The 19,536-nt window shown below is 31.3% G+C and overlaps 1 protein-coding gene across 1 annotated transcript in view; it reads left to right on the forward strand.

Moving 5' to 3' along the window:
* Window positions 1–11,506: 11,506 nt before the first annotated feature.
* LOC118186609 (thyrotropin-releasing hormone receptor-like) overlaps window positions 11,507–19,536 on the forward strand; it is a 529,209-nt gene continuing 521,179 nt past the window's right edge. The window contains exon 1 of the mRNA XM_085806891.1: window positions 11,507–12,685. Within this exon, the coding sequence (XP_085663017.1) occupies window positions 12,259–12,685 (427 nt within the window). The 5' untranslated portion in view covers window positions 11,507–12,258. The remainder of the gene's footprint in view (window positions 12,686–19,536) is intronic.

Genomic DNA, 19,536 nt, shown 5'->3' on the forward strand with positions numbered 1-19,536 from the left:
AAGTCAAGGATGAATATTCCATAACATGTGAAGAAAACATATATTTATTTTCTCATATGTCGAACCTTTTTCAGTATTATACTCAAATATAAGACTTCATACTATATTTAAAGTTTATATATATATATATATATCAATAAACCAGAGCCTGATCTTTACATTAAAAAAAAACACATCACAGGAAACGAAATTTGAAATTAACACTACATGATATTCAAATTTATATAATTTTAATTTCAGCTTCAACATTATTCATTTCCTAGATTAAATCTTAACATGGACTATTTAGATATGTGATGTCCTACACTTCCTTCCCTACAAAAAAAGGGGCCCACCAGTGTCAAGCGGTTAAGTTGCTGAACACTGGTAGTTCGGTCTGAGGTTCGAATCCCGCGAACAGGCCGGCTGCATGAATGTTTTCATGGTTTTCCCCATGTGTAATGTGTATACAAGCCAGTTTCCCTTAGAAAGTCCTTCATGAAGGCATCCCTCTGCTTAGGCAGATAGCCCTCAAGCTATAAATTGCTATAAATCACATAAACCAAATCAAACCCTGAAAAAAGTTAGGAACAGATTATCATTTTAACATAATAAACGTTTTCTTTGTGATCACTTCTGAAACACTACTTCTCCTCAATATACAAATTCTGGTACTGAACATCTTCTTTTCGAAATGACAAGATTTACACAAAATTAAAATCATGTAGAACTGCTGGTGGTCATCGTAGAGAGGGTTCACTGTATTTATTAAAGGTCAGAAATTTATTCAACTATTTCTAAAAATGCAAATTAATCAACAAAATCTGGTATTAAGTACTTTGTAAGCATAATTAATAACGACTTCCAAGTTTGATTTAGTATGTATGATTACAGTTTATTACATTAACGAATGTCATTTGCTTGACAGATATGAAGAATTTCTTTTGAGGAGCTGTTTTTCTTGGAGGATTGGTTTAGTTTGTTTCATTATGGAAAGCATACAAGGTCTATGTGGGAGGGATGTCTTTGTGGAGGAAGGGAAAACTCTCATATCCATGTTACGCATAGGAAAACCAGGTAAGTGCTCATGTAGCCAGCCTGTCCAACTGAAATCAAACTCAGATCAAACTATCAGCGTTCCAGTCACTTTACCACTCAGCTGCTGTTGGGCTGTGTGGGGAGGGCCATGAAGGTTAGGTTATTTAATTACGGGAAAGCCTCGAAGGCTAACTGCCAAAGGGGAGGGATGCCTTCGTGAAGGACTTTCTAAGGGAAACTGGCTCGTATACATGTTACACATGGGGAAAATCACGAAAACGCCCATGCTGCCAGCCCACTCACGGGATTCAAACCTCGGACCGAACTACCAATTTTCAGCGACTTTACAGCTCGCGCTGGTGGGCTCGAGGGCCATGAAGGAAAATAATTACATGCACTGAAAACTGAATTTTAAAATAAATGTATAAAGAAAGCAATGGAAATTCACTTATCAACAGTAGTTCTTATTAAATTAAAATACTGCTTAAAATAAATTTATAAAGCTATTGAATGAAAATTTTCTGTTAACATATATCAGACATGTGTAAGGAGTAACAGATTAATTATTTCTAATATTATTAAGTAATTTTCTTATAAAGGAATTAAAAAATAAAAACAAACAAAAGCTTTTCTAGAGAAATTATTCTACTATTAAAAATCATATACTACTGGAATTAACATCTCACTTTATCGAAAATTAAATAAATGCATTTTTAATTGATAAATCAAGTTGTGCAGAAATATTAAATATGAATACATTAATCTTAATTATTTAAAAAAACTGAATGTGAAGATGGGAAAAATTAAGAGAAAAAAGCTTTGTAGACTATTTGCTAGGAAATCTGACATTCTGAAAAATGAATACACGCATACACACACTCACTCATATTTATATGCATAAAACACACACATATTGATAGATATAATTCACATATGATTAATTATATATTGAAAATATATGTATGTGAGCATGCGTGTGTATACACACTCACGCATATAGTGAGAAATTTTGTAATGTTTGAGACATAAATTTATATTCTTTCTGGAACAAATTTACGTTGCAAAGTAAAAATGTTTTTCATTCAAACAACGCACTTCGTAACGCCGAATAACAGAATGTAAACAAACGTCAGAAATGTGACATCACTCATGTGGGCGGAGTTAATGGTGACCCTTATCTGGATTGTCATTGGCCAAACTTAAGCTGTTGTCCTAGCAGTGTACATTTTGCTTATATGCATCCCGTTCCTTAGGTAGATACCACTCGAGCGCTTTCCGTGTTCCAATAAATGAAACCAGACCAAAAGAAAACGCTGAATTTATTATTAAATTCTTCATTACTATAAACACCGAATATTGTGCAATTCGGTATCATACTGCAGAATATGGATTATAAATGGAAGCACGTGAGAATGATTACATAAGTGTAACTAGAACTACTTTCAAAACAACAACTGCTCTGCTCACCACGGACAAATTCCTTTATCTGATAATCTCCGATCTTCTCAAAAAGCTGAATTCCAAAGATAATACACTGCTGGAGAACAAAAACCGTATCCCTCTTCGTTCCATAAGCATTTTAAGAAAGGCTGCTATATCTCATGTTCCTGTCACTCACCAGATACGTTTACTATTTTTCGATTTTTCGGGGAACAATCAGCAAATCAAATATTTCTCATAATTAAGTATATTCTAAGATATAATACCCAGAAGAGATTATTTAATCATCTTTATTAATATTTCAAGATAGTTCTCTGAAAATAAAAAAAATAGCACCGGCTTTATGGAAACACCAAATTTAAATTAAAAGTCAATTAAGCAAAATGAAACTGTAGAGACATTAGGTTAGTTTAGAAGCAGGAGACATAAAAATGAGCAATGCCTTTGCCGGAACTCGAGCTTCGGACCTCTCGAATACGCGCCGATTGTGCTAACCATTACACCACGAAGGCATGCAGAAAGAAGGGAGAAAAAGGTCTTACAAAAATTATATCTTCAAAAGTGGCTTAAACTCAGTATAGTCTTGATTTAAAATTTTTCCTAATGATAGTTACTGTATCTTACTGTATTTTTAAATATTATGTAATTTATACGAAATTTGAAATTGATTTCAAATTTTTCTCTGTTAGTATAAAATGTCAAAAAATACTTCAAAACTCTCTGAGAAGTTAAATGACTCCGTACTCAAAAGTCACCGGAACGGTACACACACACAAAAAAAAAAAAGATAACTAAAACTGCCTCTTTTTTATATCACGTATTTGTAAGCATGATAAAACTCCATTTTTCATCTTAAGCTGCCACAGTGTTAACTACTGCTATCAATCGAAACACCTCTCATTTTATCTAAAATATGCTTTTTTGGAAAATGATTGACAAGAAGATGAGCTATTTCTCCGAGAAGAATAAAAAAATTCAGTATTTATAAAAAAGGGCTGACAAATTCTTCTTACGCCATTATTTCTTATTACGCTAAGCACAAAAATGTGCTTAGTTATAAAAAGAGTCACCCAGAATGGAGCAAACTGATCTTCTTTCGTGATGAATAGTGCATTTAAATATCACGACAAGGATACTTTTCCTATAAGCAATAATTTTTCAATAAGGTAGAATTATATTTCTTGTCTGAAAGAAACGTTACAGGTACAGTTAGCACTTTTTTATTTATCACTCTGGGAATAATTATAAATTAATACTTCGTACATAGTTATTTTTTTTCATTGTGCTCTGATAAATGAGCCTGAAATCATAAATTTAGTACTCAGTTCTTGAAAGGTAATTTTCTAAAGTGAGAACCTATTCAAAACAATAATATAGTGATATCTAACTATCAAAAAAGCAATAATAATAATAATAACGAAGTTTTGAATTATTCTGATGAAAACAATAATATACAAATACATTGTCAGAATTTACATGATATTTCCCTGATATCCTTAAGCATATCACTGGCTATCTACAGAAGTGCTGTTCTAAGACTTCAGGAGCAAAGTGTGTAAATAGGAAAGCTATTATGCACCACCAGTTTAAGAGATGTATAACGTCGCTACTAAAAAATTGAAAAAATATGTATTCCTTACTAGGAAAAAAAATAATGGTAGGCAAAAATTACAATCACAATGTTATCGAGCCTTCTTAATTAAGTAAAACAAACGGATGATTTATATATATTATACAACACAAAGGTTGTAAAAGAAAAGGGATAATTGTAAAAATGTTTCATTTAATACAAAAGTCAGAAGATCTCATAAATTCATATTGCAACTGGTCTTCTGCAACAAATACTTTTCAAAATAACTACCGTTACTTGCAATATACAACGCCGTTGTATCCCGAGTTGTTCTGAAAATATTTGCTACAAGCTATTGGCTACGTTAAGGTAATTCCAAAGAAATAAATCTATGGCCCTCAAATCTACTGTCATTGTTGTTGTTGTTTCTAATATTCGCTTGTCTCACTTAGAGTCATCTCAAGTGCAAGAAATTCCTCACGGCCAGGAGCGCAAGTTTACGTCTGTCTTTGGCAAAAACTTGAGCACTTTACAGGTGACAGTGCGATTTTGTTAACCCCCCCCCAATTTTGATAATACTCTAGTGAAATAATTTGCATTTTAATAATTTTAGTACATGTTTTATATCAATTTTTTTACTACAAGCTGCACAATTTTAAATAAAATTCGAAGTGATTTACGTACATATTCTTTCTTTTGTTTCCACGCGCAATTCTAACCTTTTTCGTTTGATGTATTTTTAGTGTTAGAAGAGGTCTTTCTATAATTATCACTTTTTGCTTGATTCATTTTTATTGTACATATACATGCTTTGCGTAATTTGCATTTTCTATTACACGTAACACTTTCTCTCTCCTTTCAGCATGCCTACATGGTGCAACGGTAGCACACTCGACGCGTATTCGAGAGCTTAATGTTTCGAGTTCAGGCGAGGGCATCTTCGATTTCATTTTTTCTAAAAATTCTAAATGATTCTACAATGGTGCCCGAACTAAAAGATGAAGGATGATTATTCTTCACCACCAGGATTTGACAGTTGTGTCCTCTAATCCCAAGTCGCCCTTTAAAAGGAGGTATACATAAGGTATTTTCTTCATTTTTATATATGCCTTCGTGGTGTAAAGGTAGCAAACTATTCATAGTTATTCGCGCACATTCGAGACGTGCATAGTAGTAGTGTGCAAGTTCGAGTTCCGGTGAAGGCATTGCTCCTTTTTCATGCTTCCTGCTTCAAAGTTCTTAATGATTCGACACCCTAATTATTAAAACTATAAATTTTGCAACAGGAAATTGTCACTTGGCTTAATTAATATTGTTTGGTAATGGAGGTATATTTATAACTTCATAAAACGAAAACGCGTTAATCATTACGTCTTAAGTTCTATAACATTTCAGTAAAAAATTAACTAGTGTAAGTTTCTTTAGAAAAATATTGATCTAAAACGAAGTGGGGTGACATTATTATCAATGCATTTGACATCCGTAAAACAAGTAAGCAGAGATTCCAGTGACTTTGTTTTACGGATTTTTCACTGAGGTATTTTGCAAAATTAAATCATAATTCGACCTTGTGGCCAAATATGCTATTATTATTTAAGTATTTTACTTAAATAGTCGAGGTGGCTAACTAGTAATAGTCGAGTAATAACTAATAGTCGAGGAGTCCAGGTGGGGTAACATCTACCTGTGTACTGGAGTAGCAGGAACCTGCACAGAAGAACGGTTTAAACCGTGTATTAACTATCTAAAATTTGGAATGCGTCAACACGACGCTAACAAACTTCGCCTCTACTTGGGCGGAAACTGAAAGTCATATAAATTGATATTAAAAGTTGGAAAGTTTAACAAGTGATAAACTAGCCTACAGGGCTCAGCGAGATCCCGAACTCCAACCCCCTTCTACGCTAGTGGCAGCAAGGCAATGCAATTAAGCCATTTGAACCGGCAATGAGCAAACGTATCTACGGCAGAGAGGGCAGCTAGAGCCTAACCCTCTCTTTCTCCTACCGAAACTCGGCTTTTAACTACTTCCTTCAACATAGAAAAATCTGGATTCGAACACGTGTGCTACAACATTTAACTATTCTGGCACTGACAATTAGGGGAATGAAGGCTTATAGGAAAGTTTCAAATAAACCTTTAAATTATTAGTTAAAATAAATATAAATCCCTACATACTATTCAACCATTATGCTGGTTTTCTAGCATTTTTAAATGCAGCATGCTTTATTTATATTTTCTAAAGGTTTTAAAATTTGTCTTGAGCTGTAATTTACTTTCCAGAAAACTGTAACTTTCGTTTTTCTCTCCACTTCTTTTGAATAACGGGTCGCAATTGACTAAGAAGTATTTGTTTTTTAAAGTGAACGTTTTAATAATAACATGATGCTATTTTTCAGTTATTTACATCGATGTCCTTATTAAAACAAAATAAAACATTTCTTTAAGAATACTGAGAACTGATGATTATATAAGCTATAGTAGGAATGTAGTGAAGGTCTGGTTTGTTTGATTACAGCAAAGCACTCAAGGGCTATCTGCCTAAGGAGATGAATGTCTTCGTGATGGTCTTTCTAAGAAGAGCTAGATAGTATACGAATTACACGGTGGGGAAAACTACGAAAGCATACAAGCGTACGCCAGCCCGCTCGATGGGATTTGAATCCCAGACGGTAGTGATCACCAGTGGCCTCATATAGTAAAGAAATAGTTTTGATAATCGTGTATTACAAACAGAGTTGTACCAAGGTATTTTCTCCCTTGAGGCAAAAGATAAACGCTCTCCATTGTGTTAGGTCAAACTAACTATATTTGTACGTTTTCGTTTTAATCAAAGATAAACCATTTTAAATCATAATACTCCAACTATTTCAATATTTTAATTGAAGTTTTATGTAAGCGTAAAGGTACACACGTTATGATTTATATATTTAAATAAAGAAGTTCGAAAAGTGCCTTTTTAGTAAACAACAAATAACATCGAAGTAATATAATTAGTATCGTAATTAAAATATAATATTCTTCACTAATATTTAAGCATTTTTTCATGATTTTCTATTTTTCGTCATTAATTAAGAATTGATTTTGAAATCTACTTGGATATTTAATTCATGGTCTATAAAGAAAATATCGATGTTTGAAAGTTTTTGCTGACCAAGGGAAAATCTTACAAGCTTATTTTTACTATAAGTTTCCTTAATCTTCTTTCAGAACTAGCACTAACAGCTGGAGTAAACATTGTTAAGGAAGCTTTCGAATACGATTGAACTTTACTGCATTTGGAAATTTTTTCTAAAACAGCAGATATTTTAGCATTTAGAATTATTGAAATATTGTGGTTTTTAAATCTACATATATCTGATGAAATTTTTTTTAATATCTATGTCATTTGGAAATTTAAGAGTGAAGATGCAAGGCACTCCTTTTAAGTAGTTAAATAAAATGTTATTTTTTATTTTGTAATCAGTTAAAAAATTGAAATAAAAAATATAGCATTTAAATATTCATATCTCTGTTTTACTTATGAGATTCAATCACCTATCATTTCTTAAATAATCTATTTTTATGCTTGTTTGTTTAACTCAACATGCCCAAACATAAGAGGGCTACACGATATATTAAAAAACAAACTGAGAGGTGCCATCCTGACCGAGAAGATAGTTATGATGACATCACAGGGACGAAGCACACAGAATTAAGGAATTATCTGTACAGTTATTTATAGAATCATCTAAAGAATATTACTTTTAATAATAGTTTATTACTTTAACTGCCTGTTTTAAAATTATGCTTCTTGATAAATTTCAAAATTAAGAGTGGGCAATCAAACTTCCTTTTCTTTTTCTTTTTTTCAATGAATTTATAATTTTTATAACTAACTTGGCATTCTTTTGAGTTCTTCACCTGAAGCAAATGCTTGACTGAACTTTGTTCCATTCTCTAATTATAAAATTAATCAATGATTTATCTAAAACTAAAATATTTGCTTTGAATAAATCTCTAATTAACCTCACAACTTTAATATGGAAATTCTGATTGCAGGATCTAGCATGTTTCACTGTGATGACATCGTAATTAGATCTACTTAAGTGTTGTACCTTGCAAATTCTAGCACATGCGTGAAGACGAACACAGCCAGACGAAGCTGTAAAAGACCCTTTTATTTATAACAAACTAATTATCAGATGGCACAGACTTACGTGCTTACAGGCATGAAGGTAAACAGAACCAGACAAAGCTGTGAAAGACTCTTTTATTTATAACAAACTAATTACCAGATTGCACAGACTTACGTGCTTTCAGGCATGAAGATAAACACAACCAGACAAAGCTGTAAAAGATCCTTTTATTTATAACAAACTAATTACCAAATGGCAGAGACTTACGTGCTTACAGGCATGAAGATAAACACAACCAGACAAAGCTGTGAAAGACCCTTTTATTTATAACAAACTAATTACCAGATGTCATGGATTTACGTGCTTAGAACAAAATCTCCGACCTCTTGCAATGAGAGCCTAAAACGATAATGTAATACTAGATAAAAAGGTACAGAGAAATCCGTCAAAAGTGCGCTCACAAAAGCGAAATCACGTTCTGTCTAACCTTTTCGCTCCAACAGTTTAAATACTCTTGTTCAGTCTACTTAATTTACATCCTGGCGAGGAAACACGAGGAGAAATAAGATAATTCAGGAAAGGCTCACAAAATAAAATAGTTGTATTAGTAAAAATAAGCAGAACCCTACATGATAAAACAAATTCCGTGCAGAAATTAATAAACATCTTTCTACATTGCGTTCGAAGAACATCTAACAATTTTTTTCTATGATCTTTTTTTAATATAATTACTTTACAAATTCAGTGAAATCCTGCTGATAATATTTATTACACCTGCACAGAAATCTTCAATAAATGCATTATAAACAGATTTTTTCCAATAAGTTTCAGTTTTCCTTTCTCCTATATTTTAGTGTTCTTAAAGATAAATATGTTTATTATTAGGAAACGTGTTATTTAGAGAAGGCGAAATGCACTTATTTATTGTTTCTTGTTTTCTTTTTCTTTTATCTCTTTTCTTTTTTCCTTTGCTTTTTTTTTCAGAGCAAATGAGTCATGTAAATCAATATATTCCCACGGACTTGACTTGAGTGACTAGAATTTTTATTCCTTTCGTTATCTCTGTACTACACTGAACTACCAGGAGGACAGGTGACCCGAAGATAAGCTGTCAACATATTAGACAACTGGTACAAAAATCTATTACCTGCAAACTCAAGCAAAAGTCTGGGATGAGAGATAAGCAGCAAATGTTTATATGAAAACATGGTTACTAATATAAAATATCCTTATACAACAGCAATATACGTAAAACTACCCGTTGCAGGAAACAAAATGTATTCTTATGTTCAGTTATAGATTAGTTGTTTAAAAATATCATGCTACGCTTCAAAAATGACAAAATTTTACATTAACTTGATATAAAGTTAATTCGAAGTTGCATTATGCATAAATATTTTGCAGGTTGTAATTCTCGTTGCAATAGATTTAATTTTGCCGTAGTTCTATTTTAAAAGTTTCTAAGCAACATTTTATTTAAAACAATGGCCGCCAATTTCTGCGCTCTGGAGGGTCAATTCAATTAGAACTGAGGGAAGCATAATATGTTTGGCACAATAGGGAAAACACAATATGTTTGCAGCAACATTTTGGATGCCATATATGTATGCATAATATATGGCAACCGTATGAGACAAATATCCTCTGGAATAATAAACACCCATTATTTCAAGCCTCTTCTCATAATAATTTCAAATAACCGTATTTTTAATTCTGATTTCTGATCTTTCTAATAATTTCATTTAATCTTCTGATAGTAATTTCCAGAAACCGTATAAATAACATTACGTTTTAGGAAGATGGTAAAATCAAAAATATAAATATATATGTATATATATATTCCAAAGAATTCTTTCACTAAGCCATAGATTTTGTTACTTTAGCCATGAGACGCAGAGGCTGAGAAAACTCATGGACTCTACAGTCTGTGTACGAACAATTGGTCGCCATTGTTGCATAGCATAACACCATAACTAAGTTAATTAAATTCACAAGATTGCTTGGGAATCTAGCATTTCATAAGGAAATGTGAGAAACTAGTAAAACGTTAAAGCTGGAATATAACTTCAAGCAGAACTAGCGAGAGTAACTAACAGAAAGCCGTGGTTGCCAGAATATTTAATGTAAACTTTCAAAACTCTCAAAAATTTCCGGATTATATTTTAATACAGTTATACATTAAAAAACTTACTAACTTCAAATAAATTACTACTTCTGGTTGCCTATTAGACTATGAGCTTCGAGCAAAGTTCATTTCCGGTTGCTTAGTTTTACCGGAAACGTTTTTCACTTTTGGAAGTTATAGTGACTGAAAACGTCATCACACACACAGAGACAGACAAACGTCAATACAAAAATAGTAAAAACTTCCTGTAAGGAACCTAATTTGAGCTCATTCTTTGAAAACTCCCTATCGAAATTTTGGACCGAAACGTTACTTTTTTATCATTGTGTACAGGTTGTCGAACGGTAAAAGTTGAATAAATTGTTTCTCCTGTATATAAATGGCAGAATAATTGAAGTTTTATCCTGTTTTCTTATAAAAAAGTTATTTTCAATAGTTTTTCCTTTCACCATAATTTAATAATTCTCTACAAACCTTTTTATACCTAATTTGTTGATTTTATGAATTAAATGAAAAGAGATTTTTCTTCGTAATTCAAAGCTCTGCATAATTATTCCAATTAAAACTTTTGAACATCTAACTGATCTAATACACAACATAAATATGTTTGCAGTTTCAGTGAAACATGAAAATATTTAAATTGCGAATAAAATAAGATCAGACATAAATATTTTAATATTTGTTTGTGCTATAATATATTTATGATCTTATCATTGCACGATTTAATTTATTAAATATTGTATTTCTTGCAGTTCATGAAGAAAAAGTAAAACTTTATTTAATTATGACTAAAACAAGGAAAAATATTACTAAATTACAATTTCATGTTCCCTAAAATTCCAGAAACACATAAATTGGCAGGTAGTTCTGTATATGCTCAGAGAAGTATATAAGTGATTGGATGATTTTCGAATAATATGCTTTCAGCCGGGTTTAATTATATATCAAATTAATTTAAGCAAAATTGTTTATTAAGCGGCAACTCGTTCCGTATACTTTCATAATAATTGTGATTTAATATTGTTTGTCGAGATTTATGCCTCGAATTTCCTTTCAAACAGAGAAAAGTGCTACTTTCAAACCGTCAAAACTTGGTTGCAATCCATGATCTTGGTTGCCATAACGACCATGCGATATCAGCGCTGTCGTGGTATGCTTGGGTGTAAAGCATGCACAGAGACCCTCCGATATTCACTAGACTTCAGAAGGGGTCTGTGAGTAGCAGAAGGACGGCTATCTCTCCATAACCGTAATTTGAATTTTTAAGTTCTGAGAGAGAAAACTTTTGTCTTGTGTTCATGTCCCATGAAGGATTTTTTGTGCTCTCTTCAGGTGTTGCGTCACTGACCAGGAAATTTTCGAATAACCGTTTTTAAGAATTCTCACTGAAAATACTTCAACAGGTTGTTTAGAGATATTGATGCTTTAGACTGTTATTTTGTTTTTATTTACGACTTTTAAAGTGTTAAAGCAGCCACTTTCATAAATGTCATTTATGTAAGTTGTAAACATCTATATTTGTAGAAAAATATGTAAAACTTAAATGATTACAATATTTTTCAGACTACATTATAAGATTTACTAACAAGAACTTCGAATTCGACGGAGGATATTATTCGTATAACTGTGAAAGTTGACGTTTCATACATAAATTATTTTTCTGATTGAAAAATCACTTTGACAAATATATTCAATTGAATAAAAATAAGGACTTCTGTACTTTACCATCATTCACTTAAAAACATCTGCAATTTTATCAGGAAAAACTGATTATTAACTTGCTGGAAACTTCAGAAAATTTATTTTCTTTCATCAGTAATGAACATTAATTTATACAGAAAGGAGGGTTGAAAAACTTTATAAAAGTTTTCCATTAAAATAATGACACCATCTTTCTTTGTAAGTTCTGAAAATATCATAACAAAATCCAAGGTCAACTGTATATTCTGAGTACATCGCTGTAAAATGAACCAAAGTATAACAACTCAATGTTCAAGTCTAATGAATTACTGAACAAAACTGAATCTGTACTGTACGCGTATAGTGTTGTTGCAACAGTTCTAAATACTATGGCAGATTGTGACCATAACTCCACTTCATACTTTAATGAATGTAACACTTCTTTCGCTTACCCAGGCTATGTTAACAGTACTTTCAATGAGAGTACAAATCATACTGGCCCTGTATATCTCGACCCATCGTACTATTCAATGAACTACAGAATTGTTGGTACTGTATTCCAAGGCATTGTCTTTATTGTCGGTGTGTTGGGAAACATCATGGTGGTCATTGTTGTGTGGCAAACAAGGAGCATGCACACACCCACTAATTGTTACCTGGTCAGCTTATCGATTGCCGATTTTATGGTGCTTATAGCATCAGTACCAATTGAGATATTGGGTTATTACTTATTAGGTAAGTAACACATTTTATGTCGATATCTTCTGCTATCGTATTCTTTAATCTTAAAATAATTTAAGAAACAATTCCCATTTAAAATTGATTTTAAATATAAGTTATGCGTTGGAGCTAAGAAACGTTGAAGAAGTGTATATGATATAATTACGAGGAGTTCAATGCACTGAATAAAATTGTCATTCGCTTATAAAAATTGAAAATGAGAGTTACTTTTATGCTAATGACGTCATTTTTATCTACGGTATTAAAATATAGGAATATGTGTCTGAGATTGAAAAGTCATATGTAATTTTCCTTTTTGTACTGTTTAACCCTCTCAGCGTTATGGCTGTAAAATTCCTGCAGTTTTTAACGTATCCGATTTCGGGTTGGATGTATATATATTTGAAGAAACGATATCAAGGTACAAGGTGAGAGAGTCTTTTATCATTTATAGACAAGAAAATAACATTTATTTATGACATTTTGACGAACTTCATAATTTCAGGGATAAAGCCGTATCGTTCGTAGTGTTAAAAAAGAACAAAAAGAGTGCAAAATTTTGATTCATTTTTCCTCGCAAAATTTTAGTTTAAGTATTTGCCAGTTGCCAGTTTCTCATATTTTGTCTCCGAATATAATTTCAGCCCAAATAACTGAATAAAATTTAGTAATTTTTATATTTGTGTATAATACTGCGAATTTTAAATGCTAAATCATTTTACATTTGTTATTAAAGTAATTTCATGTTTATTGTTGTTATTTAACATTTTATACCGGAACTTAAGTTGCCTAGATTTTAAAAGGTTTTACATTTTTCATTTCTTGATAAGTTATTATTATGAAATGAGCCGCCCAGACATTCCAGGCAAAATTCCAGACGGTATAGTAAATTCCAGACATTTCAGGCGGTATACTTGTATATAGTGATGAAGCTCCCCTCATCACTATACACAAGTATAGTGACGAGGGAAGCCTGGCTGCGGTACCGAAGGACCCGGATTCGAATTCCAGAGAAAGCATGGATGTAATTGTCTGTCCCTTCATAGGAGTCAAAGGTGGCCCACCTATTAGGTGCCTCCATAATAAAGAGACCACAACATCTGCCCTTGAGAGTGGCTAATGCGGGCATAGGCAAGTGCTGGCCATTGGGAAAAAAATATAATGAACTGAGGCTTTTTGAAATTATGCTTCTAAAAGCATCATTTCATAATAATAGCTTATTACGAAGAGAGGAAGAACTAATAGTATTAAAAAATTATTTACAACGAATGAATTTTTACAAGATTATCCTAGGTAAAATTAGCTAATCTTGTGTGCTTTAAAAATATTGTAACTTCAAATTTCTTTCTTCCTATAAAATCTGATAGTTAGTTTGCTTAAAATGTTTTAAGATTCTTTAAACTGAAATCTATTATGAATGAAAAAATGGTAGTGGACAATATAAGAGTTGTTTTAACACTTTCAAGTATTCGAAGTTATTTCATTAATGCTTTTAAATTACGTTTTGTAATCGTTTTCAGTTCTTAAAATATAGCTTATTCATATAACGAAAAGAAAATAATAATCATAAATAGCATTCGTTTTACAAATTGATTCTCTAAAATGTTTAAATTGTAGAAAACGAAATATTCGGAAACAGTAAGTGTGAATACTTCAGTGTGCTAGTGCTTAGATGCCTAATTAATAAAAATAGCCTAATTCTTACCATATTACTTTAGCAGGTATTAATTGCCGTTTATTGCAAGGTGATTAGTTCAGTGAATTTAAAATTATATCTTTATGACTATTACATATTTATAATATTAAATATTACATATTTATAAAACTTTAAACACGCTACTGAATATCATGTACCGAGTATCTGAATTAAAACTGATATTTTTAAACAATACTGTAACTTTACATCTATATTTACTATTCTTTGAAATCTGCATAATGATTTAGTCACATCTAAGGAAAATTGATGAAGTTGTTAAGCATATTCATTTTGACGGCGTTCATCCTGTTCAAAAGAGGAAGATGACTCAGCCAACTTTGAAGCACCTGTCTGCATCTTGACCATCAATTTTTTCTGAAGTTTTTCGGACTAAAATTACAAATTCTGCTTTTCGAAATATTCTGAATTTAGGATCTAAATTTCTGAATTAAGATTAGTGAATTTTCTTTATTTTATTAATTTATTTTATTTTATTTTACTTACTTTTTTAGTAATTCGCATTTGCTGTGTTATTTTATAACTGTTTATTTGTTTTCATAGCGCTATAACTTACTTATTAGCCTCGTGGTATAACTTGTGGAGGAACACGAGGAGATGAAATAATTAGAGTTATATATGTATAACTTAAAAGAATGAAACTAATTAAACTATTTTTAAAAAATTGAAAGCGACAGTAATGTTTATTAGAGTTTGTCTATAACTACAAATCGAGCAGTTTAACTAGTCCATCGCATAGCATAAAGGACACTACGAATCTTTTAAGGGGATATTTATCTTACTATGTAAAATATTATCTACTGGAAAATTCATAGCTGAAAAATTTATTATCACTTATCTGAAGATCTCATTAGCCACCATCAAAATATAAATAAATAATAAAATGGTAGAAATCCATTCCTTTTGCCTTCTGAGTAAAGTTTAGAAGTATCGTCAGAAGAAAATACAATTCACTTGGAATAAGGTCATTCAAAATCGGAGTATTCAAACATTCCTTTCATGAATATATAATCATGTAAAACTTAATCTTATATCACTTTCTAGAAAAGAAATAATTACTTCATTTGTAATATAAAAGTGAAGATCTGAATTATACCTTAAGGAAAATTCAGTAGGTATTTATTTAATATTTATCCTAATAGTTAATGTTTTAGTTATATTTTCGTATTCATTTCTTCTGGTTCTAAACATTCATTCTGGACAGCATATGTAAATTACTTTGAACTAAAAGAACAGAAGCCAGAGAAAAAGATGGATCGATAATGTATTACCAAATTGTTCCTGAAGAATCTTTTAACCGTACCTTGCTGCTAACAAACTTTGAGTAAATATTATATACTGCTAATCTTTAAAATTGTTACACCACGAAGGAAAGTAATTACTAGGACCATATTTATTTAATTATAGTACCCAGCATTATAACAGAAGGTTAAAATTAGGGCTAAAGTTTTCTTTATTTCGTTGTAGTAAGGATATTATTATTGAAACTTATATTATAATGATGCTGACTTTAATGGGATTAGTTGAGAGTTTTCAGTACTTCTTTAATCCTATCATGATTTATTTCTTAAGTATTGTCAACGTGAAAGGACCTGTGAGTCAAAGAGGCACATGCTGCAATTAGAAAACGGTTTATTTTAGTGAAGCATTTTACAAAGAAGCCACCAGTTCATGACTAAGTGTAAAATTTTCATTAAAATACAACACAGCATAAAATATAGCAAAAAGAGATGAAAATTTGAAGGAAAATTCCTTAGTGAAAGATAGGATTAACGGAGCTGTTAATCATAGTAGAATACAAACTATGGTATGAAAAGATTGTGCTCACGACAACATTAATCTCACAGATATTTGCTGTTGCAGGTTTGAATTTTGATATTTTCTTTAATTTGCCATGGTAAAGTTTAGGTTACCTATTTTTTTTTTCAGCAAAAATTTGCTTCGAATTTTGCTCTTCGAATTTTTTGAAGCTCAGTAAATAAATTAATTAGATTTTTAATTTAAAATAATAATAATAATAATATATAAATTAAAATATGATAACTTCAGATAGAATATCCGCATGTATTAAAATTTTGAATTGAAATAGTTTTTGTATGCTAAAATCAAAAGCTTAAACGGAATTTAAAGGAAATTTAAAATACTATAATGTTAGAAATTAAATAGGTACTTGGATAGAATATTATTAATAAATTGTTCAGTTTTGGTAAATATAAAAGTGGTGAACGACTGTTCATAATAAGCATTATTTACAATGTATTTAATATGTTATTCAATGGAACGGTATATTTTACGATAATATATCAGAAAGAAAGTAAGCAATTTTATTTCATGTAAATATCTTATGAAATTTATCTACTGCCAATAAAACTCCTAAAACGAAAACGTTGGAAATGCAAATATCTCTCCACCGTGTTACATCTTAAGAGCAAAATAATGCAAACATTTATTTACATAAACCTAGGATGAAATTCAAATAAATAAATATACATGTAATTAAGACACAATAACACGCCGAATAAATACTAATTCAGAAGTCAAACAACAAAAATCAGCGTTATGTTTACAAAATTTTCACAGGACTAGTTTCGATGGTTTTACCGAACCATCATCTTCAGCTGCAAAACCGCAAATGAACAAGATAGGAAATAATGATTAGATAAGATAAGAAAGCCTGGACAAGAATAAGCAAGTGGCGCCATCTGTTGACGAAACCAGAACTAAAACATAATTTCTCTAAAAGCCGAAGGCAAATTTGGATTGGAATTAGGATCGTTAACTAGAACAGAAAGATTTTTATGAATGTGAAATGCCTCTAGAAAATCCAGTTCTCCAATGGAAGATGTTTTTTGAATAATTTTGGGAGCAGAAAAATTGAAAGTGTGATTTTCGGACCAACAACGTTGAGCAACAGAAGACTTCTGTGTTTCCTTTTTTCTAACATATGCCTCATGTTCTTTGACGCGAAATTTTAAGGCTCTCTTAGTTTGGCCAATGTAAATTAAACCACACTGGCAAGGAATTATTTAGGAGATTATTTTAGGAGATTATAAAAATTCTGTTGTCATTCCCTTCTTTCCATCAATTAGCTATAAAGTTGCACATATTTTGCAGAAATTTAACTTTCGGGTTGTTTATTCTCCCATCAATAAAATTCCAACTTCTATACTCAAGGACCCCATTCCGGATATGAATTCCTGGGGTATTTATAGGATTCCTTGCCAGTGTGGTTTAATTTACATTGGCCAAACTAAGAGAGCCTTGAAATTTCGCGTCAAAGAACATGAGGCATATGTTAGAAAAAAGGAAACACAGAAGTCTTCTGTTGCTCAACATTGTTGGTCCGAAAATCACACTTTCAATATTTCTGCTCCCAAAATTATTCAAAAAACATCTTCCATTGGAGAACTGGATTTTCTAGAGGCATTTCACATTCATAAAAATCTTTCTGTTCTAGTTAACGATCCTAGTTCCAATCCAAATTTGCCTTCGGCTTTTAGAGAAATTATGTTTTAGTTCTGGTTTCGCCAACAGATGGCGCCACTTGCTAATTCTTTTCCAGGCTTTCTTATCTTATCTAATCATTATTTCCTATCTTGTTCATTTGCGGTTTTGCAGCTGAAGATGATGGTTCGGTAAAACCATCGAAACTAGTCCTGTGAAAATTTTGTAAATATAACGCTGATTTTTGTTGTTTGATTTCTTAATTAAATATACATGTATTAGTTAAAAGAAAATAAATATTACTGGAGACTGTATGTGTTCGTCCTTCTTCTGTTTACATCAAAATTGAAAATGACTTTTCTTAAAAGTTAGCGCCAAAAGTACATGAATATTCTCTTTTCTTTCGGAACAATACGCAGATCATGTGTAATAAATATAAATCCTGTTAAGTTTAGTATTCTTAGCAAATCCATTTAAGCAAAATTGCAACCCTTCTTAAGATTTAGTACCGAATCCAAACAGAAAAGTGTAGTACAGTGAAAATTTATTACCCGTAAAATAATTTATCAGTTTCTTCCTTGTTTAGCTCAATTTTTGTATTTTTCAAGCGCCACTTACTAGTAAATTTTACTGATCTTAGGTGATTTCGCGATTTTATACATCAATCTTGCTTATATCGTAAATAAATCTCCTTTTTGTTTAATATCTGGCAGTAAATATTTATTAATTTCCAAGCTTTTTTGAACGAACTGAGTTAACCTGACATTACGATGAAAGTAAGCCAAATTTTCGCAATTTAATGCTAAAACATTTCGCAGTCTAAATGATATTTACATCATGCCCTTTTATTGTGTGTTTAAAAATCTTAGCATTTATATTCACTTTGCTTTATAGAATTATGCAGGCGTTCGTTGTTGGCTGTTTCACGGAGATGAAAGCATTATTTCTTTGAATATTAATCATGTATATTTACTTCAAAGGACACCGTTTCGTACATCAGGTTACCATAAAAATGTCTGAATATCCTCAAAACCAAATATGTGGTTTACAGGAAGCAACAGAATTGTTTCCTTCTAATGGCAAGTTAATTATGAAAGAAAAAATTATAGGTAATTCTTTCGTGTAATACGAGAATGCCAAGATATTTTTATTTACAAATTTTTAAATTTATAATTTGAAGTGGGGGCAAGTATGAATAAGACTACGGAAATACCTATTCTGATCATTTAAGAAGATGAGAGAAATATTTTTTATGTTAAATATCATTTGTTTTCTAGCTTGTTTAGAAGTCATTGAAATGTTTAATATTCTTTTCGATTATGATATTTTGTATCCAGCAGATGAAGTGGATAACTACATCCAAATCTAATGATCGAACACGGTGGATTCTAGTCATCCCCTATATTCAAATGAAGAATGGCTTCATAATAAATAAATAAAGGTAGGATGAATAAAGTATTTAAAAAGTTAGGACAACAGGAACCCATTTTTATTTTTGTTATTTGTATACTTTAGATGGAATTTCGTATTTGAGTATATTTCGTTTCGCATGTATAGGACTGATACTATCGAATACGTCCTTTTTTGAGTGGGTTAGATTTGTTGTCTAGGGCAAGAGGTTTTTATTTTCAAGGGTACTGAAAGTATTTATATTATTCCAATGCTTCGGTAATTTCAAGCTTACAGAATCGGAATAAATCTGCTCGGA

Source organism: Stegodyphus dumicola, chromosome 12, assembly GCF_044657685.1.
Source record: "Stegodyphus dumicola isolate Sdum_Otavi_A_Nest chromosome 12, ASM4465768v1".
NCBI lineage: Eukaryota > Metazoa > Arthropoda > Arachnida > Araneae > Eresidae > Stegodyphus > Stegodyphus dumicola.